We start from the raw sequence: 23297 nt of genomic DNA on the forward strand, positions 1-23297 counted from the left end.
TAGTAGTACACTCTCTGAGACATACAACCTTTGAGTGTCCTCCCCCCACACACTGTATGTTGTGTTATGGAAACTTTATGTGTTTTTAAAGCACAGCCACACCAGGTTATTTGCTGTGTCCAAAAAAGGGAATCAAACCTCTGATTTTAGGATTGTAAATCTAAATAATTACTGCTGTCTGACAGGGGGATAAAAATTTAATAAAGTTGTTTTTAATTTGGTGTAAAAGGGTGGTTCAAAGATAATAAATGCTCAATAACATAAATAAGTGGGAGGTTGTGAACCCCTATTAACATACTCCTTGTTTCAAACTATCATCCCACAAAATTTGGTTGAGAATGGTCCAACAACTTAGGAGTAGTTAAAAAAGGGACAAACAGACTTTTGTGTTTTAAATATATCTAGATAAAAGGAGGGAACAAAGATTTATCGAATTAACAATAATAAATATATTTCCTACATCAGTATTTCACAAAGGATGAGCTATGGTGTACTAAGTGTGTGCTGCAAGTGAAAAACCTACTTTCAGAAGAATAAATTATTATAATAAAATACATTAGCAGGAGTAGATCTCAGTGAGCGTAGTTACAATTCTCCCTTCTTTAATGAACAATCAAAAGAAATGTATCCAGTAAAAAATCCCTAATCTGACACCAACTTGAATAACGATTTCAATGTGATGACCAAGTAAAAGCATAGTTGCAAGTTTGTTCCTTTATCTTGCACTGTCCACTTTTCAGATGTTTGTATATTTGGCTTTCTTCAGTGCGAGTACTACGTAATATTTTTCTCAGTGCAGTTCCAGGTGGACTTGAAGAAAAATGTTTCAGATACACTAATCAACATAATTTATTGACTTAAAGCAGAGCCCATCACTAGTTTTTTTAAGCACCTATTACTACAGCCCAACTGAAATTAAGATAAAAAACAACAACTATGGACATCATCATATTACCCAACAACTCTTTTCCTACTTATATAACAATGAAACATTTTAACAAAAAAAGTTCAAACCATCACTGACCAAGGAAAAGGAACCTTTTGATGTGCTGTCATGATATAACAATCCTCCTGACTTGGTAAGGCTCTCATAAGTCCAAAGTCACCAATTTTCACCTATAGTTAAAAAAAAAAACACATAAAAAAAATTTATGTATTTGTAAGCATATCTATAACCATTACAAGTATTAATTAATTTATTTCTCAATGAAAAAGTAGAAAAATATTACCTTTGAAATTGATTCTACTAATCACACTAAAGTAATAAAGTTATAATTAACGTTAATCAAAATTATATTTATTTTCAATCTTTTTTTAAGGTTTTACAAAATACACAAAACACAGAACATGGAAATAAGTTTGTTGGTTACCAAGCACAAATTTACACAAAGGGTCATCTATGTTTTACCCACTGTAGGTATAATATTTCTGTATTTGTAGCATTTTGAATAGTAAATATTTTTATACACACACACATATTTTCAGTTGTATGTAAGAATATACCTTAATTGATATATCAAATTACATTCATAAAAAAAATCAAGACCAAAACTGGACTTGAAGCCACAGTTATGTTTATAGCAAAGTAATATTATCAAATAATAAACTAAATATAATAGTAGCATAATTCACAGTAAACAAGTTTTAATTTATTTTAAATATGCAAATCTTGAATTTTCTACAATTGAGACTAGTTTGAGCTTTAAAAACAATGAGTTCAATCCAAGTTTGACTAATTATTAGGGTATATTTAAGAAAAACAACGTTAAAATGCTTTGTGATGAGTAACAAACAGTAACAACAATTTAGTTTAGTTGATTAATACAATTTTTTACTTATTTAAAGTAGTAACATTTTAGTCGTGAACATTTATAGTTTTAAAGCATTTTTTAAAAAATCAACTTTTATTTAATAACTTGGTTGGTTGGTTGATTTAGTGTTTTATGGCATAAAGGAGCTAGGCCTATCTCACCAAACATTCGGTAAAAAGTTAAAATTAAAGTAAATTTAGTAAAATTCATAAAAGGAAATTAAGGCAAAACAAAACAAAGTTTAAAAAACATAAATAGTATAAAACCAATGTTTACATCTAGTCTACAGCAGTAAGAGAAAAACTACAGTAATACAAGTTGTAAAGTACTTTCTGTAGCATAACTGTAATAATTATAACTTACCAGAAAGACTAACAGGTAAGTACAAAAACCATCAGTCACCTGAAGTTGACCTTTCCAGTCCTGGTTTTGAGTTATTTGATGTTATGGCCATTTTCAAAAAGTAAAGTAATAAAAGTTTTATAAGACTTGTAGCAAAATTTTAATAATAACTTGCCAGGATGACTAATGGATAGTTCAAACAGCAGTGTTAGTCACCTGAAGTTGGCCTTTCCAGTCCTGGTTTCAAGATATTTGATGTTAGGGCCATTTTCTAATTTCAAATTGAACTAGAAGGACTTTGATTCTTAAAAGGGAATAACATGAAAAAAAGGTCTAATGTACAAATTAGAAAACCTAAATGACATTAAAAAGATTAATGGCCCTTAAAAAAATAAAAACGTTTTCAAGGTGGACAGTGTCAACATCACCAATGAACAGTCTAACATTATGGACAAACCTTGGGACAGAACTGTTTAAAATGTTGCTGTCACTGAGAGTCGTAACGATGGCAAGAAAGTAAAATGTGACTTATTGTGACCTGAGTGTTACACAGACAACACACTGATGCATCAGTCCCAGATAAAAGAAAATTATGAGTGACCAATGCATAATCTAATTAGAACAACTTCCTCTTTCTGATCCTTATGGAAGTAAGATGGTCAAAGTCCAATGTAGGGCTTTATTTAAAAAAGCTTGTTTTTGCATTGCTCACTCCAAGTCGACTGCCAGCTGGCATGGAGCCAAGCCTTGAATATAGGACCATAGTCCATGTATGGAACAAGCACAGTGGTGATAGTGCCAGAGCAGATAGATTTAGCTGCAGTATCTGCAAACTCCTTCCCACGAATACCAACGTGGCCCAGTATCTAGAAAAACTGGATAGAAGTAGATGTTAAAAAGATATGGGCCAGATGGTTTTGAATATCGTCAAGAACAGGATGTGAAGCGATTCCATGGCTAGTAAAGAACTAAGCGAGTCAGTATAAATAGTGCAGTTTGAGCACTGCTTAGCTTCTATGTGATCCAGGGCAAGAGAAATGACACACAGTTCAGCAGTAAACACAGACGCTGTAAAAGGAATTCTGCATGCAACCACCAAAACACAACAAACCATGACAGAGCCCACATAGTCACCTGATTTTGAACCATCTGTATAAATAGCAATGGAAGGATGGTTTGAAAGATGTTCAGTAAATAACAGACAGTATTTCCAATCAGGAGTGTCTGCTCTTCTCAAATAACTTAAAAATAGGTCACATTCGGGGACTATAAGAAGCCATAGTTGGATGGGCTCACCAGTGGATACAGCAATGTTATCCAAGAACAGACCCAATTCATCCAACTGCACCTGGATATAAAGGCCAAAAGGAGCAATGGCAGATCATCTGTTCTAATTAAGTATGGCCCACCGAGGAAGGAAAACACAACCTCAGGTGGGATGCTTTGGTAAAGAATGAAGTTTTGAAGCATACAGTAAAGCAGTTGCAAATGGCAGAAGTGCAAAGAAGGTTCATGGGACTCTATGCATAAGCTCTGAACTGGGGAAGTGCGGAAAGCCCCAGTACAGAGTCAAGTCTTGATGATGAATGGGGTCCAGCATCTTTAAGGCCGAGGTTCTGGCAGAACCATAGACCAGTGATCCATAGTTGAGTTTCGATCAAATAAGAGCACGATATATCATTAGTACAGAACATCGACCCGCTCCCTGAGTGGTGGAAGAGAGGACACTGAGGATGTTCAGTGCTACTGTACATTTGACTCGTAGCTGCTTGATGTGTGGTATAAAATCAGCTTACAGTCAAAGATAAGCCCCAAGGACTTTGTCTTAGGGACCACAAGCAGCACAACATCACTGATACGAAGTTCAGGATCAGGGTCAATACCCTGTTGGTGGCAAAAGTGCATGCAAACGATTTTAGAGAGAGAGAAGTTAAAGCTGTTTGCTGTGGTCTGCTTCAGTAAACGACTGAGGGCAGTCTGTAGCTGCCACTCAATATACCTCACATTCGACGACTGACATGAGATGTGAAAGTCATTGATATAAGAGACCATTTGCAAAAGTGAGAGGGAGTTGTTCATTGATGGCATTAATCTTTAAACTGAAAAGTGCGACACTCAAAACACAGCAAAAAGTGTCGAACCTACACGAACTTGGAATCTCATGTCCATTAAAAAATTAATAAAAATGGGCAAATGGCTACAAAACCTATAAATGGAGGTCTCGCAAAATTCCATACCTCCATGTTGTATGATAAGCCTTTTCAATGTCAAAGAATACTGATACAAGATGTTGTCGTTTGAGAAAGTATTCTCTAACTGACATTTCAAGTTGAATCAGGTGGTCCATGGTGGGGTGCTGTCTTCGGAACCCACACTGGGTGGATGAGAGGAGGTTGTTTGATTCAAGGAAGCAAACAAGAAGAGCATTAACCATCCTCTCTAAGGTCTTACAGAGACAGCTCGTCAAAGCAACTGAACTGTAGTTTGAAGGAACCTTGGAATCCTTGCTAGGCTTAAAGAAGGTAGGACAATAGCCCGGCACCAGGCATTAGGAAGGACATTCTCCTGTGAGATGTAGTTAAAAACAATCACAAGAATAGCAAAAAAAGCAAGAGATATAGGGTGCAGCACTTCATAGTGTACATCATCAGGTCCAACTGATGTACTGCCATACCAATGAAGGGCCAGTTTGAGTTCCACCAGTGTAAAAGGACGATTTTAGTTATAGAGACAATCAGCTCGAAAGGAAAAAGGTGATCGCTCTGCCCAAGGCTTGATGGCTAAGAAGGTGGAGGAAGAAGCAGAAATGATAAATACCCAGCAAAAGCTTTCACCTGGAGTATCAGCAATGCTCTGGGTATCAGCTACTTCCTGGCCATCAGAGAGCAATATCGAGAGGGGGACAGAATTATACTCTCCACTGACCTTTCAAATCTTGTCCCATATGATTATGGAACTGGTGGTAGAATATATGCTGATTGTGAACTTAATCCAAGATTTCTTCTGGCTTTTACATCTTACCAGCTGAGCACGTGCACGGGCCTGCTGGAAAGCAATGCGGTTCGAGAGTGTGGGATATCTATGGAAAGTATCCCAGGCCCGTTTTTGAGCCTTCCGTGCCATGTGGCAAACAGGATTCCACCACGGATGAGGATATCGTGGAAAACGTGTTGAGGTTTTAGGAATACACTGAGCGGCTGCTTGTATAATACAGTCAGTTACTGCTGCCACACAGTCGTTTATTGATGACTTACAGACAAGGGCAGGAAAAGTTTAGTGAGAGCAGTGAAAGGGGGCCAGTTTGCCTGATCGAGCTTCCACCAGGGCACGCAGGTCGGGTGGTATCGACCAAGGCCAGTCTCTCTTAAGATAATAGGAAAATGATCACTGCCTCGTAGATTACTGTCAACTCTCCACGAAAAATGGGAGAATAATGAAGGGGAGCAAATTGAGAGATCAGTAGCAGTAAAGGACTGACTAGGTGCATGAAAATAAGTAGAAGAGCTGTTATTACCAGTATTAAAAAGAGAAAGGTTGTGATCAGTAAGCATACTCTCTACAGAGCGACCTCTCCTATCAATATCAGCACTTCTCCAGAGGGGATGATGTCCATTAAAGCCCTCCGGGATAAAAAGGGAGACAGCAACTGTTCAATGAGAGCATCAAGGTCTGATTGATCATATGTCTCTCCAGGTGACAGGTAGAGTGAACAAACAGTGATGGTACGACCCAAAAAAATGCAGATGGCTACAGCATCCAAAGACATGCCAAGTGGCAAAGACAGGGTGAGCACATGCTGATCAACCAACAGTGCCAACCCTCTATGCATTTGTCCATCACACAGCCTGTCATTTCTGTACAAAGAAAACCACCGAAAGGTGACTGTATTAGCAAGTTTCAAAAGTGTATCCTGTAAAGAAAGACATACAGGATGGTAGGAAGCAATCAGTGTTTTGATGTCAATCAGATTAGAATGTAAACTTTGACAGTTCCACTGTATCAAGGTGACCATTTTTATTTATGTGTAGGCAAATCGGATGGAGAACCCTTCTGTTTATGACCATGTCTTTATTCTTTACTCTTTATTTGAGGGAGGTCTATCGACCTTCATGGGTCCTGGCCTGGGTCAAATGGGCATGTCTTTGCTGTTGGAAGAAGATTCCAGTGACTGAGGATGTGAACAAATGATTGCTTTGCATCTTGGGGTGGGAGAAGAAGATGTGTCCAAGGGAGACATTTGCCCTAAAGGTTTGTCTGAAAGAGAATGTAGGATAAGAAAATGAGGTACAACAGGTGTTACACATGTTGAAGTTTGCTGCTCAAATTCCTCAAGACATGGTCATGTACCTATGAACTGTTTTTCACTATTTTATTTACGTTTTAATTGGAGGATCCATAATCAAAAAAAAGGAAATTTTGGTGCCCACTGACCCCACCCACCATGAAGCCCTACAACGGGATGCACTATAATGTCAAACAAGGATACTGCAGCAACGCCAGGGTTTCGTGAGCACTATACCCAAACACCAGCATCAGATACAATGTCCACAACACCTGTTGAGAAAATCCAACACAGGTACTTGGTTGACCCTAGCCCAAGTGGACCAGCCGACTGACCCAAGGGGGGCCACCCGTCTACAAAAATTCAAGGCCAAATTGGTGTATTATGGTTGGACTCCTCAACCACCAGAATCCTCTCATCCCCTTCACTGGTTGCCACGCATGGCAAGCATGTGGATGGACGTTTAGATCCCAGAGAAGGTAAACTGAAAGAACAAAACCGTCACTGAAAGGTCCCCTCACCACATACAGGAATCCACACCAAGGGGTTTATTTAATAGAACTAAGTATTTGTTTCTGACCAAAAAAAACACAACCAGATCCGGAAATATCTGTCTGAATTTAAAACAAATGTTGAAGATCAGTGAACAAGTTTTAGTTGGAATTATCCAGTAGGGTGAGTATTAAATAATTCTATAATTAAAGTAAGAAAATATCTAAAGAGATATCTGTGACAATGTCAGAAACATTATATCCTTTACCTTACGTGCACTGGAAAGCAGCACATTCCTGGCTGCCAGATCTCTGTGAATGAAGTGTTTAGATTCCAGATGAGCCATACCACTTGCTATCTGTACAGCATAGTTTACCAGTATAGAAATAGGAGTATGGGCACATTCCTTTCTCAGGAGATCTCGCAAGGATCCTAGAGAAGCCAACTCAGTTACCTAAATGTTAATAATAATATTTTAAAAAGTTTAAAGTCTACTACACTGACAACTTTTTTTTAATGTTTGACATAATAATATGATAAAAACATTGAGTTCCTTCTTATATACCAACCAAATAAACTTCTATGAAAAAAATTACAAGTTGCATGATGCAATTATTCTAGTACTTTCTCCGGCCACAACAACCGATTTAACAGATATGTGATATATACCTACTATCTGGTGAGCATATACTGTTACATGACAAAACAATCAATGTACATTTCTAGTGTGGTTAAACCAGTAATGTCCATTACAGAGAAAAAAACTAGGCTTTACAATGCAAGATGTATATAAAATATACAGTATGAAAAGTAACCTCATTTCTGGTGCACTCTCTGAAACAAAAAGAACTGATATAACGGTTTTACTATTTAAAAAAACAATTATAGCAGAAACTTTGTTTGTTTGTTTGTTTGATTTAGTGTTTAATGGCACAAAGCAGCTAGGCTATCTGCACCAAACATCCGTTATAGCAGAAACTAATATCTGAAAATACATTCTGGAACCACAAAAAGAAAAGTTTTTTTTTTTCTAAGATATACACGATGAAGCACATTCATCACAAAACAATTGTTATAACATTCTAATGGCTGTAGCATTTAAAATATAGTGTGTGTGGATAAAACTATACATAATTATTAAATGTTCTCACAAATATTCATGTAGCTTCAAGGGATAACTTTATGAATATTTAACAGAGTAGAAATCTCAGCTACCTAAACTTCAGTAATGATCTGTTTGTTTCCAGATATACCTGTGAAAAGCTATTCAAGGACTATCTATACTAATCATTCCTAATTTGGAACTGAGAGACCTACAGGGATAGCAGCTGGTCAACAATACCCACTGTTAATTCTTGGACTAATTTTATATCTGACAGAATAATGGTATTTCAGCTGCACCTTATAACACATTCACGGCACCAAAGTGTAATGAAGAAATTTTTATATATTTTGTATTTTTATTTTTAGTGGAATGACAGTGTTTAACATGCATACCTACACTCTGTAATGCTTGCCACTGGGCCGTGTTTTACCCTTCAACTTATAAGGAGAAGAATACACAATGATAAATTTAATGACATCACATTCACTACTGTTACAAACCCTTCTTTTCTTTCACTCTTGGGTTGAAAATATCCAACTCTTTATAACTGATTTTTCAGCAAAATTAAATACAAAATATACCTTGAAAGAATTGTCTCACACAACTGTTGCTCATTGTAAATAAAAAATGTGAGGTAAAAATCTCTGCTCAACACTCACCATTTTCAAAGGAGCAGATAAGACGACACCATAAAGATGGATCAAGTTTGGGTGATCCATCTGGTGCATAGCATTTACCTCTTTCACAAAATCTTCAAATACTCCTGGCAATGTCAAGGTATCTTGTTTCAGGACCTTTACTGCCACCTGCATCTAATGTTTTATAACACACAACACTATTTGTTATTACCAAAACTAAAGTCACTTTTACAATGTTACTATGAGCAACTGTAAACCTAATAAGTTATTATGAATTTTTTCAAAACAGATTTTGTTAACAAATTGAAAATTAATAAAAGCAATAATGTAAATTATTGATAACTCTGGTTTTTAGTTTTGTTTTTCTTGCAGATTTCACTGTTATGATTCCATACAAAACTATGTTTATTTTGAAAATCACTGAACTCAGTCTCAGAATTTCAATCTGAAACAACGTAACATTAATAAATATTGAGTTTCTACTTAAAATGACCTCAGTTACTTTAGCTCAGAAATAACATTAATGTACTAATAATGTGCTTTAAAAATAATTATTTAACTACGACACATCTATGAAAGATTTCGAATTCTTCTAATTAGTTTGTTAAATATATCATGCAATGTTTAAAGACATTTACCTGATACTTAAGCATTCAAATTTTTTGAAATTTTAAATCCATATTTGAAAAACCACTGTATCAGTATATTAATCAATTTCCATGTCTAGAAAAGCCTTTGATGGTGTTGCAAAACATTACTATACCATAAACAGTTCACAGGGACTTTAAGAATATCACGTTATTTTCTGGAACATATACTGATATTTCAAGTACTATCAAATCTTATTATATACGATTTACCTTACGTATTTCTGGCATTGTAGTTCATCAAACTCAACAGTAACAGAAAATGAAAGTCTTAGGCCTCCTGAAGCATAGAATTCACAATGACTGACATCAAATATAAGTACACCCAATTTCACTAACCATCACGACTGACATCAAATATAAGTACACCCAATTTCATTAACCATCATGACTGAAATCAAATATAAGTACACCCAATTTCACTAACCATCACAACGACTGACATCAAATATAAGTACAACCAATTTCACTAACCATCACAACGACTGACATCAAATATAAGTACACCCAATTTCACTAACCATCACAAAAACTGACATCAAATATAAGTACAACCAATTTCACTAACCATCACGACTGACATCAAATATAAGTACACCCAATTTCATTAACCATCATGACTGACATCAAATATAAGCACACCCAATTTCATTAATCATAACAATGACTGACATCAAATATAAGCACACCCAATTTCATTAACCATCACAATGACTGACATCAAATATAAGTACACCCAATTTCATTAACCATCACAACGACCAACATCAAATATAAGTACACCCAATTTCACTAACCAAGCTTTTTTGTTTATTTAATTATTTCATAGGGGAGTTTTAATTTAAAACTGAAGTTTAAGGACATTTCCATGAAGTATGGCCTTAAAAAAATAGTATTTTTTATGACTTCCACTATTGAAGCAGATGATGAACTACCCACGAGTATTTAATATATAAATCCTTACCCAGGTTTTAGAAGGTAAAATAATTAACCAAATCAAACTTTAATATTAGTATAAGGTTTCCACCAATCTATAACTATTTATTAATTTGTTTATTTTACATCGTAAAAGTGTTTCAGTAGCTAGAAATGGTTGGCTTAAATTATCACAAAATACTGAATAATTATATGGCTCCTTATCCTGTGAATGTGTAGCTAGTACACACAGTGTTATCTGTTCATTATCATATTAATTAAAAACTGGATATTCACACTCAAAATATGTTTGTATTGCTTATAAAAAATATATACTACAAAGCTGTTTACTACCACAAGAACAAATATTAACTTACTGTCTGCCCATTAGGTGTTTCCCACTCTCCTTTGACAACGACCCCAAATGACCCATCTCCAAGTTTGTTAGACAGGTGGAGATTTTTCTCATTAATCAAGCAAGTAAGAGCATTTCCAGACAATGCATGAGTGGGACTTGTGGGTTGCAAAGAACACGTTTTGGGTGTCAGTTTATCTGTTTTGCCCACAGGAAGGAACTAAGAAACAAAAAAGTCAAATGGGTTCAGTCAAGACATCTGGTTTTAGTTATTTATATGAACTTTATAACTAACTTTTAAATACTGGTAGTTACAAGTAATAATTTTCAAAATTATACTACTGAACAAGATAACGGAAAAATTCTAATTTAGTACGAATCAATTTTTGGAAAAAAAACAACACACCTTAAAATATAATTTTTTTAAAGAACAGATTAAAAATTAATACTTGTATTTAGCTAAAAGACATTAAAAGTTTAAATATCAACAGAATATAAATTTCCCATGAGTGAAAACTGGCTATGCTGTCCTTATGATTTTGTCTTTGTTTTTTTAATTATTTTAGTTTAGAGGACGAAATGGTCAAGCTGGACCAATAGGTCCCATGCCTTCCCAAAATGTTACATTAAACAAGCAGCTTTAATATACACAAGCAGTGTAAACCTTGCTAAAAAGATTCTTTCTCCATAAGGCTGCTTTTCTTTTTTTTGCAGCTTCAAGCAGCCGTCTGGCAGCAGGTCGACCCAATCCAACTTCTTCTAGATCACTTAGCTGCACAAAGTCAAAATGAGCAAGTCGAGAAATCTGGAGTTCATCTCGAAGCTTAAAAAAGAACTGCTCCAGCTGGACTTCTAGTAATAGGTCATACAGCCAACCAATCTCGTTTTGATCACCAACATTCATTGGCTCTTCCTCCTTTCGTGCTTCTGGTTTTCTAACTGACCCACATGATGTCTGACCTAGAGACAAAAGACGTATCTGACATGTGAAAACCAAGAATATTGGATGAAGCTTGAAAATTATTTGTTTTTAAATCAAATCTACTAGAAATTATAAAAACAAATTTATCAGATCAAGGTAGTCTAGAATGGAATATTTGAATCTTATATTCTACTGGAATTTTAATTTGATAAAAATAAACCCAAAATACAAGCAAAAATATAAAAAAATATATTTTTTGCATAATCATCTGAAGCATAGTTTTAGAATTATTTCACTTTAAATAAGACAGGCATATCTATATTAAACTTACTGCAACTCGAGTAGACTAAACGTCATTAAAACATATACAACTTTTTAATACTCTGAAGTCATAGATAATTAACCTTGATTAGATTATTGAGGTCAAATCAAATTACTTATCTCTATTTAAATATTTTCTCAAGAAAACATGCAACATAACTATGGTTTACCATTATATGTTTATGACTTAAAACCCAATTTTAGCCATTCATAACTCTTTATTTATTTATTATTTAATTTGTAAGGAACATCCTCTTTATTTATTTACACTTTCAATTTTTTAATGATGTTAACACACACTAAATGGCATTTGTACTGTAACAAACAGCTTAACAAACTTTTACAGCACCTGTATGTTGTAGCACCCAGAAAGATAGTAATTATACAGAATTCTTCTGTATCGTTGTGAAATGGAACTAAAACAGCGTTACACTTTAAATCCATGGGCATAAGTCTGCCAAAGTATTTGAAGATGCTTTAAAAATAATACTAAATGATTGGGTAGTCCACTAAGAAAATGCCTCAACAGGTAAATATGACAGCATTCATAGAAATTCAATTACTAGAACCTAAATGAATTGATTTTCTTTGCGAATCTAGTCATACTTAGGAAACACTTTTAAAATCAGACTAGTTTTCTTAAATCACCTATTAAATTTTTAACATTATTCACTGAAACAAACTGATTGGCAAACATATTTTGTCACATTTATCTGTAAAACTCTAGTATATTTATCTATCCCCCCACTGGTATAGCACTAAATCTATGGATTTACAACTCTAAAATCAGTGGTTCAATTCCCCTTGGTGGACTCTGCAGATAGCTCCATGTGGCTTTGCTATAACAAAACACACACATATATGTTCATTCCAGTGATGTGTATAAATGTACTTGACTAGAACTATTTTTCTTTCATCTGCTATTGCAGTCATTTGAAACTACAGCAAGAGTATAGCTGTCAATATTATTTTTACATTCAACAGCCATAGCAGTTTCACTGCAGTTAATAAAATATCAACTCCTTGTTTCTAGAGCACAAACTTGTTCAGCTTACATCAGATGATACATTACTGCATTTTCACTTCATGGCTATTAAAAAAGTTCTGGGCAGTCAGTAATCAAGATAAGTTTATACTGGTCATTTTTTTCTCACCTTCTCTTTCTTTTTTTTTTCCGTCTACAGGAAAAATTAACTACGAAACTCAATTTATGATAATGTTTTAAACAACAATAATTTTCATGGTATGGATTTATGTATTATTTATCCACTTATAAAGGTTCAATTGCTGTAATTATGCTTCAGTTTACAAAGTTTGGGCATTATAGATTTATGTAGAGTTGGCAATGGTCATATCTAATCTGTCAGTGCTAAATTAGGGTTGGCTAGCATAGCTAGTTCTCATTAGCTTTGTGTGAAATTCAAAACAACTCAAAAGCATAATCTAGTTAAATAGTGGGAACTCTGCACAGCATCCTACTCTGTGATAATTACATTTTTACATTTGTTTACTTGTAGAATATACTGGATCTACAAACTACAAGAGAGTTTGTTTTCTTCTGAAAAGTTGGTTAGTTGGTTTGCATTTTATGGTACAAAGCTACTAGGCTATCTGCACCAAACATTCAGTAAAAAGTTAAAATTAACATAAAATTATTAAAATTCATAAAAAGGAATCAAGATAAAACAAAGTTTAATTTCTGAATTAAAAACATAAATAACATTAAATCCAATTTTTATATCTAGTTTACAGCAGTAAGAGAGAAACTACGGTAATGCAAGTTGTAAAGAGATTTCTGTAGCACAATTTTAATTATCATAACTCGCCAGGATAACTAACGTATAAGTTTAAAGATCAGTGTTAGTCACCTGAGGTTGACCTTTCCAGTTCTGGTTTTGTGTTATTTGAAGTTACAGCCATTTTCTAATTTCAAATCAAACTAGTTGTGCTTCAATTCTTAAAAAGAAAGCACATTACAAACAAGTCTAATTTATAAATTAAAAACTTAAATACCAGTAAAATGATTAAAGGCCTTTAAAAAACTAAAAACATTTCTAAAGGGGACAGTGTCACCATCGCCAATGATACTGTCTAACGTTATAGATAAATCTTGGGACAAAACATGTTTAAAATGGTGCCGTTGTTGTCACAGGAAAATGTGGCTTATTGTGACCCAAGTATCACACAGACAACACATTGGTGCATCAGTCCCAGATGAAAGAAAACGATGAGTTAAAAAAATGTGACCAATGCATAGTCTAGTTAGGACACCTTCCTCTTTCTGATCCTTGCAGAAGCAACATGGCCAAAGTTCAATAGAGGGTTTTATTTGGAAAAGCTTGTTTTCACGTTGCTCACTTCAAGTCGACTGCCAACTGGCACAGAGCCGAGCCTTGAATACAGGACCATAGTCCATGTACAAAATATGCACAGCAGTGATAGTGCCAGAGCAGACAAATTTAGCTGTGGTGCTGGCAAGCCTGTTCCGAGAATACCATATGACCTGCTATCCAGAGAAACTGAATAGAAGTAGATGTTAAAGAGAAATGGGCCAGTTGCTTTTGAATACTGGCAAGAACATTGTGTGAAGTGATTCCAGGGCCAGTAGAGAATTAAACAAATCAGTATAAATAGTGCAGTTTGAGTACTGCTTGGCTTCTATGTGATGCAGGGCAAGAGAAATGGCATACAGTTCAGCAGTGAACACAAAAACCATGACAGAGCCCACAGAGTCACCCAATTTCAAACCATCCTCATAAATAGAAATGGAGAGATGGTTCAAAAGATGTTCAGTGAATAAAAGATGGTACTTCCAATCGGGAATATCTGCTTTTCTCAGATGATGTAAAGAAAGGTCAGATTTGGCGATTGTAATAAGCCATGGTGAAATGGGCTTATTAGTGGAAACAGCAATGTTTTCTGAAAAGCACAACAGCCAACTGCAAGAGCATAAAAACAGATCTCAACATTAGGAATTAATGAACATGAGGTTAACTGTGATTAAAAACCTGGAAATATCATTGGGAAACACAGTTTATCTCCAGTTTTATTTGTTAAGAAGAAAATGTTTTGATTTAGATACTGAAATATCCTGCAGATTTGTGGATGTTAAGTGAAAGAGGCAATGTGACAAAGAGATTCACGTAAGAGAGTGAAAGAAAAAAAAAACAGTTTTACTTGAGGTTTTAAGGAACAGAGTTTCAGTTTGTGGCTTTGACACAGGTTAATCTGGTGTTTCTCAAAAGCATAATGCTGAAATATTTAAACATGGTCAAACTGTAATATTCAGGAATGAGTGAAGTGGTCAGTAGTATGGGAAATTTGCAAATAATGGCTTCAATGAAACAACAAATATATGTACATAATGTAACCAGTGTGAATTTTATTTGACTGGTTATGCAGGATTAAGTGTTTCAAATTAAAAAATATACAGTAAAACTGCTTTCTTAAGTCATTTCATTTCAAGATACAGTTCTCAAACATGAAGATACTGTATAATTGGAAAAGAATGCAAGTACCACCCATGTAATAACTGTCACACAATTTGTAAATGGAATAAACTGTCTACAGAAAAACACACAATGAAAGCACTAGGAAAGGGTAACAATCAAAAATGAGATTTGTGGTACCTAACCCTACTCATCTGTGTAGGACCCAAGAAGCCCTTACCTCTATTCTTCCCTTCTAGAACTGAGCTTTCTTGACACAACTAGATGGTAAGCTAAGAACGAGAGCAAACGTTTGGCACGTGTCTGGCAGAGGACACATGGGTCAGCATGACCATAGGTAACTAAATGATTGAAAAAACCTTGGAAAACTAAAGTATCATTAAGTCTTCAAGACAATGGTGCCCACATTCTACAGATAATGATAGGCATGAGTATACATTAATTCTACAGATGTGTCATTTGACTATGTCTAATTCATGGTCATCACCAAGCATTACAGACTCTTTTAACTTGTACATTTCACTGAACCTTTCAGCAACTAAAACTGTCAACCTTTACATTTATTTGAATCTGGGCTTTTGGTATTAGCCAGAGATCCTAATCAAACTCACTGTGCTAGTGTTCAAGTCCTGTTTTATTTGCCTGAATATTTTAAGATGCATTCCTCTTCCAATTTTGAAGCTTCAGAGATTTTCCACAATGCCCAAAATTTCTTCTACATTGAGTGGCATGAATTTATCAAACAGATGGAGTATGCTACAATAAAATTAATCTCTAGAATGTTCATGGAAGAAGACAGGTTGCTTGCTGACATATGCAATTTTGTGGAGCCTACCTAACAGGTGTTTCTGAAAAAACAAAGAAGTCTCCAACAGTGTATCATAAGAATCCTCACCACATAATCTGGAGGAACCAAGTTCCAAGAAATTCAGCAAGAAAATTACACACTACTGAAACTTCTCATTGATGTGAAAACTGAACAGCAAAGACCCAGTGATTTCATCCATGGTAACATATGACACAACTAAAAAAGAGAAGACAACAGAGGTGTTTTTGCCACCAAAACAGAGCTTTAACCTCAAGGGCTGGACCTTCTGGATGATCACAAAGTTCCTGTGCTGTTGTAATCTCCTAAGTACCATCACCAGGACTAAAGGAGACATCTCAGAAGGAGATGAGCATGAAACTCTCTTCCAAAGGACCTAGAGTAATCACAAACTGCCCACATTAAAATATATTCCAGTGTACAAGTATTATTACTACGATACGGCAGCTAAAAGGACAGCATCTTGAGCCCACTATCATCAGAAGAAAAATCAAATGAAATGAAGGGATACTCCTAAATCAAATTATGAAAAGGAGGTCCAGCACAAGTGGGATAAGGGCTAGTTAAAGCTGAGTAGAAATCTGGCAAAGATCTGAGCAGACCTCAATCAATAAAAGCTTTGCCAGTGGGGTTACGGGGAGCAAAGTGAAGCCTTCTTTTTTAGGGGCAAGTGTATATTTTGTATACATTCATCATAATTTACTTTATTTTTAATTTGGGGTCGACTTCCACACTCCTGAATGCATACGGAGAAGTGAGGTCTATGTTTTTTTCTGTTAGGGTTTTATTATTATTTTATGTTTATACATATCTTGGGTGTTTTATTTTTATGATGACATGCTCTGGCTTTTTGAAGCATGAGGAGGTTTGTGAAAGAATTGGAATGTATAATTCTGTATACAGTATATATGTATGCATTTCTTTTTGGTTTTAATTATTTTCTTTAATGTTATATACATAATGTACATAATAGTTTCTTTTCTTTTGTTGTAAATATTTAATTTCATGTATAGTGTATATATATACATATTAGTATTAATAATGCCTCATTCTTACATGCATAGGAGTGTATATGAAGTAGCAGGGACTTGGAAAATTTTCTGCTCTATATTGTTTATCCTATGTTTATATTATGGTAGTGTAAATTTTAGAAGTTTGATGTAACACATTCCCACCCATACTCACAAGTTCACTTGAGAAAGAAGCATTTGGTACCAATTTTATTTCCTATTTTGATTTCATGCAAATGATTTTTTTTTACGTTTGAGCTTTTATGTAGTTTATTTTTACAATTGGTTTCCTTTTAATAAACATTTATTGTAGTTTTGTTTTTTTTTATATTTGTCTTGGCTACTAAAAGGCATTATTCAATTTTCCATTAGGCTAACTCTGAGGAAATAGCTCTAAGTTACTTATTTTTGTTAAAGTTCATGTCAAACATGTAATCCTTAATAAAGTTAAAAAAGGAAATTTTTACGCATTTCCATATTAGAGAATCTCTATGCTGAATTCTTAGTTTAAGAATATTTTCATGTATGTTCTACGTTATAGGATTATTTTAATTAATCACTTCATCGCATATTTTACCTGGTAACGCGATCGTCAATAGTGAAGCGAGAACAGATGCGCGTGGGGCATTTATACAAGTCTATTGCTTGCGCGTGTTACTGCTGAAGGTGCATTGCAGATTATCTTATTATTGTTGATAACGAAATTACCAATTACAATATGTAAACAACACGTGAAGAAGTGAATGACCGAGACAATAACTTCCTGTGTTCCGCGGCTGACAGTTTTGAGCCACACACTTCTTTCCTTTACAGTAACTTATTTTTGTGGAAAAAAAGATTCACTGAAAAGTATTCTTCCAAGCCAAAGTGGATTTTAAACAATTATAAACAAATTGTCTTAAGACTACTGTAGGCTACGAACAGAATCCCACAAATATTTACTTTATGCTTACTTTTAAGGCAAACTGGATCACTGGGTATCAAATGGAAGTTCAGATCCTTTCAGCTTGTTATTGGTGCACCTGAATTAAACAACTCTTCACCATATTTGCAGGTTTGGAACAATAATAGTCCATTACAAACAATCGTTACAAAAACGAGTCTAGAAAGTGTAAAGAACAAACAACATTTCCACTTCATCAAGTTTAAGTATGAACGGTTGCCGTACGGTCATAAAATTATGGGAAGGCTAAGTACCCGGGTGTTCGATCGGGAGAATATCGCGAAAGTAATTTTCAATTTAATTCTCGACTTGGAACAAACCTGAAACAGAAAATGGAGGGAAAATACGATATTCGGTGAAATCGTACCTTTTTTTTACTTGTTTTAATGATATAAAGATTCAAAAAATTACGGTTAAGTAATTTCTGTGATGTATTTATCTTTAAAATTGATGCTGTAGCGCCCTCTCTAGCATACTGAAAACTACTTTCTGTTTAAACTTGATAACAAAATACCCTAATTTTGCATAAAACACACGCCATTCTGCAGAATGTATGAAGTCAATAAATAAAACGAATATATAAATAGAACTGAACAGCAGAATGAGCATAAATCTCTCACGATAGTACTTAAATCTATTTTGTTAAATGAAATAATACTTGAAGACACCAGTCATTTCGATATTAACAAGATTACTCGTATAAAAAGAACTCGGGGCGTATTTAGTATTGTACTTGCTTCGGCAGTACATATACTAAAATTGGAACGATACAGAGAAGATTAGCATGGCCCCTGCGCAAGGATGACACGCAAAATCGTGAAGCGTTCCACATTTTTGTAATTTGTAACAGTGAAATAAATTTCCTCTTTACACTTCAAACCTTACATAAAAAGACTTAATTCATAATCAACATCCTCTTCTCTTAGTTAAACTGTTTACCTTGTTAACAGCACAGCTATTTTAAAATTTCCTATGTGTGGTCTATTCACCACAGATTTTATGAGTAATAAGTTTATACATTGACCATCGAGTCACTGTAACTAAACATTTTTAAAGATACTCTTGCCAAAAGTTAAACAATGGATCTCATTTTATACAAAGGATGTTTCATCAAGAAATATCTCGGTCTATAAATGTTTTTAACAATAATTTCTGTGATATATTTAACTTTAAAAGTGATGCTGTAGCGCCCTCTCTAGCATACTGAAAACTACTTTCTGTTTAAACTTGACAACAAAATACCCTAATTTTGCATAAAACACACGCCATTCTGCAGAATGTATGAAGTCAATAAATAAAACGAATATATAAATAGAACTGAACAGCAGAATAAGCATAAATCTCTCACGATAGTACTTAAATCTATTTTGTTAAATGAAATAATACTTGAAGACACCAGTCATTTCGATATTAACAAGATTACTCGTATAAAAAGAACTCGGGGCGTATTTAGTATTGTACTTGCTTCGGCAGTACATATACTAAAATTGGAACGATACAGAGAAGATTAGCATGGCCCCTGCGCAAGGATGACACGCAAAATCGTGAAGCGTTCCACATTTTTTGTAATTTGTAACAGTGAAATAAATTTCCTCTTTACACTTCAAACCTTACATAAAAAGACTTAATTCATAATCAACATCCTCTTCTCTTAGTTAAACTGTTTACCTTGTTAACAGCACAGCTATTTTAAAATTTCCTATGTGTGATCTATTCACCACAGATTTTATGAGTAATAAGTTTATACATTGACCATCGAGTCACTGTAACTAATGATTTTTAAAGATACTCTTGCCAAAAGTTAAACAATGGATCTCATTTTATACAAAGGATGTTTCATCAAGAAATATCTCGGTCTATAAATGTTTTTAAAAATAATTTCTGTGATATATTTAACTTTAAAAGTGATGCTGTAGCGCCCTCTCTAGCATACTGAAAACTACTTTCTGTTTAAACTTGATAACAAAATACCCTAATTTTGCATAAAACACACGCCATTCTGCAGAATGTATGAAGTCAATAAATAAAACGAATATATAAATAGAACTGAACAGCAGAATATGCATAAATCTCTCACGATAGTACTTAAATCTATTTTGTTAAATGAAATAATACTTGAAGACACCAGTCATTTCGATATTAACAAGATTACTCGTATAAAAAGAACTCGGGACGTATTTAGTTTTAATCCACTTTTAGCGATTTAAACTCAGTAGATTTCGACACACAACACCAACACCATGTCAACAACTACATAAATGCAAACCAAGCTTCATTCTCACCAGGATTTCCCGGAGAGACACTAGAAGCATACTCAAATTCAATCAATAGAAAAATAACCATAACCGAACTAAAGATTAATATCAAAAACTTGAAGAACACTTCCCCCGGACATGACCAAATACCAAATATTATTCTCAAAAAAAGTTCCACTCTCCTACTACAACACCTCACAAACATCATGAACATTTCATTAGCGACAGGGTATTACCCTGACACATGGAAAAAAGCCATCATAACAACGATCCCCAAGAAACAAACTAACAGAACAAATCCAGATAATTTCCGCCCCATCAGTCTGTTAAGCTGCCTTGGCAAACTGATGGAGAGAATTATCTCCAACCGTCTCCTCCATTTTGCGAATCAAACAACATCCTTCCAGAATCTCAAAATGCCTCCAGAAAAATAGACAAACAACAGATCACCTCACACGACTCACCGAATCAATATACAAAGCTTACAACAACAATCAAGTAACCATCAGGGTATTCCTAGATGTCAAAAAAGCATTCGACAGCGTTTGGCACAATGCCATCATATACAAACTAAACCACCTACAAATAAATCCTACGATAGTCAAATGGATTTCAAATTTTTAACCAATAGAACAGCACAAGTAAAAGTCAATAAAACCATATCCAAATTATTTAATATAACGGCAGGAGTGCCCCAAGGATCAGTCCTCTCTCCACTACTTTACATAATTTTCGTCAGTGACATACCTTTTCCAAATCTAACATACACACACAATTCACAATACGCAGATGACATCGCAATCTGGAGCACCTCCAGAAACCCAGTAATGGCCATGTCTCGCGTACAAGAATCACTAAACAACGTCTCAACATGGAGCAACAAGTGGAGGGTCGTGTTAAATCCGTCAAAAACACAAGCAATCACCTTCTATAGAAAACTAAAGAAGCAAAGAAAAATCTAGAAAAATAAATCTATCACTTGGAAACACAACCATCAACATGAGCAAAAAACATCACATTCCTTGGCGTCACTTTCGACACAAAACTAACATGGAAAAAACACATAAACAATATACACTCATCAATAAGAAAAGGATTTCATATCTAAAGACTATAACTGGTAAACAATCAAAATGCGCACCGAACACCATTATACAAATATACAAGGCTTACATCCGTCCACTAATAGAGTACGGATGTCAAGTAACATACAACATGTCAAACAACACACTCCAAAAAATCCAAGTGCAACAAAACAAAATATTAAAATCCGCATTCAGTTTACCATCTTTTACACCAACAAATTATCTACACCAAATTAGTAATTTACCAACTATAAGAGATAGAATAACAGAACTTTCTATGAAATATTATCGAAAAGCAGAAAACAGAAACAAACTAACGGCATCACTACACAAATTATCAAGTGCACCAACAAAATACATATCACCATACAACATATTTCAAAATCACAATCCACTCAACAAAGAGTTTAAATACATAAAACTATGTTATTAACATGAATTCCTTTTTTTCAGGTACAGGGCACACGACAGGCAAAACTTTCGGCGCCTGTCGTGAAAGTGGTTTTCTCGGGTACTCCTGTTTCCCCACATCAAAATCTTCAGGCATTGGATTTCTAGATCCCAGCCCAGGCAACCTTTTTTCCAGACCCAGAATCGGGCCGTTTGATTTGATCTGAACTTGAATGAATTACATTCATGTTCACATCTACCCAACTTTTTCTTTTCGAGACAGGTCCCGACCTTTCCTTCTTTCCACTGCTACCTTTGCCTCCACCCAAAAGACCATTTAGTGAGACATTCCCCACCCAAAAGTCAAGAATAATAACGATAAATAATTTATTAAAATAATAATAAAAAAACCACCACTTAATCCTAATAACAATCCACGAGGGGACGAAGAGGAACTACAAAGTTCCTGAAACACCCCAGTTGGAGAGAGAACTCTTCGGATTTCTCTCTCTCTAAACTGAACCCCTGCCACGTTAGTTTAGTTTAGTTTAGTTTAGTATTGTACTTGCTTCGGCAGTACATATACTAAAATTGGAACGATACAGAGAAGATTAGCATGGCCCCTGCGCAAGGATGACACGCAAAATCGTGAAGCGTTCCACATTTTTTGTAATTTGTAACAGTGAAATAAATTTCCTCTTTACACTTCAAACCTTACATAAAAAGACTTAATTCATAATCAACATCCTCTTCTCTTAGTTAAACTGTTTACCTTGTTAACAGCACAGCTATTTTAAAATTTCCTATGTGTGGTCTATTCACCACAGATTTTATGAGTAATAAGTTTATACATTGACCATCGAGTCACTGTAACTAAACATTTTTAAAGATACTCTTGCCAAAAGTTAAACAATGGATCTCATTTTATACAAAGGATGTTTCATCAAGAAATATCTCGGTCTATAAATGTTTTTAACAATAATTTCTGTGATATATTTAACTTTAAAAGTGATGCTGTAGCGCCCTCTCTAGCATACTGAAAACTACTTTCTGTTTAAACTTGATAACAAAATACCCTAATTTTGCATAAAACACACGCCATTCTGCAGAATGTATGAGGTCAATAAATAAAACGAATATATAAATAGAACTGAACAGCAGAATAAGCATAAATCTCTCACGATAGTACTTAAATCTATTTTGTTAAATGAAATAATACTTGAAGACACCAGTCATTTCGATATTAACAAGATTACTCGTATAAAAGAACTCGGGACGTATTTAGTATTGTACTTGCTTCGGCAGTACATATACTAAAATTGGAACGATACAGAGAAGATTAGCATGGCCCCTGCGCAAGGATGACACGCAAAATCGTGAAGCGTTCCACATTTTTTGTAATTTGTAACAGTGAAATAAATTTCCTCTTTACACTTCAAACCTTACATAAAAGACTTAATTCATAATCAACATCCTCTTCTCTTAGTTAAACTGTTTACCTTGTTAACA

The 23297-nt window shown here is 34.6% G+C and overlaps 1 protein-coding gene and 4 non-coding genes across 5 annotated transcripts in view; 4 read left to right on the plus strand and 1 right to left on the minus strand.

Moving 5' to 3' along the window:
* The window catches only part of LOC143228616 (activated CDC42 kinase 1-like), a 74739-nt gene that overhangs the window by 33084 nt on the left and 18358 nt on the right, over window positions 1-23297 (minus strand). The window contains exons 2-6 of the mRNA XM_076459841.1: window positions 11252-11547; window positions 10610-10807; window positions 8692-8844; window positions 7196-7381; window positions 1025-1116 (exon numbers count right to left, since the gene is read on the minus strand). Of these exons, the coding sequence (XP_076315956.1) occupies window positions 1025-1116; window positions 7196-7381; window positions 8692-8844; window positions 10610-10807; window positions 11252-11547 (925 nt within the window). The remainder of the gene's footprint in view (window positions 1-1024; window positions 1117-7195; window positions 7382-8691; window positions 8845-10609; window positions 10808-11251; window positions 11548-23297) is intronic.
* Window positions 18788-18894, plus strand: LOC143231181 (U6 spliceosomal RNA). Its single transcript, XR_013016812.1, has one exon. It is a non-coding gene; the product is annotated as a U6 spliceosomal RNA (small nuclear RNA).
* On the plus strand, window positions 19516-19622 carry LOC143231182 (U6 spliceosomal RNA). Its single transcript, XR_013016813.1, has one exon. It is a non-coding gene; the product is annotated as a U6 spliceosomal RNA (small nuclear RNA).
* On the plus strand, window positions 22350-22456 carry LOC143231183 (U6 spliceosomal RNA). Its single transcript, XR_013016814.1, has one exon. It is a non-coding gene; the product is annotated as a U6 spliceosomal RNA (small nuclear RNA).
* Window positions 23078-23184, plus strand: LOC143231185 (U6 spliceosomal RNA). Its single transcript, XR_013016815.1, has one exon. It is a non-coding gene; the product is annotated as a U6 spliceosomal RNA (small nuclear RNA).

Source organism: Tachypleus tridentatus, chromosome 10, assembly GCF_004210375.1.
Source record: "Tachypleus tridentatus isolate NWPU-2018 chromosome 10, ASM421037v1, whole genome shotgun sequence".
NCBI lineage: Eukaryota > Metazoa > Arthropoda > Merostomata > Xiphosura > Limulidae > Tachypleus > Tachypleus tridentatus.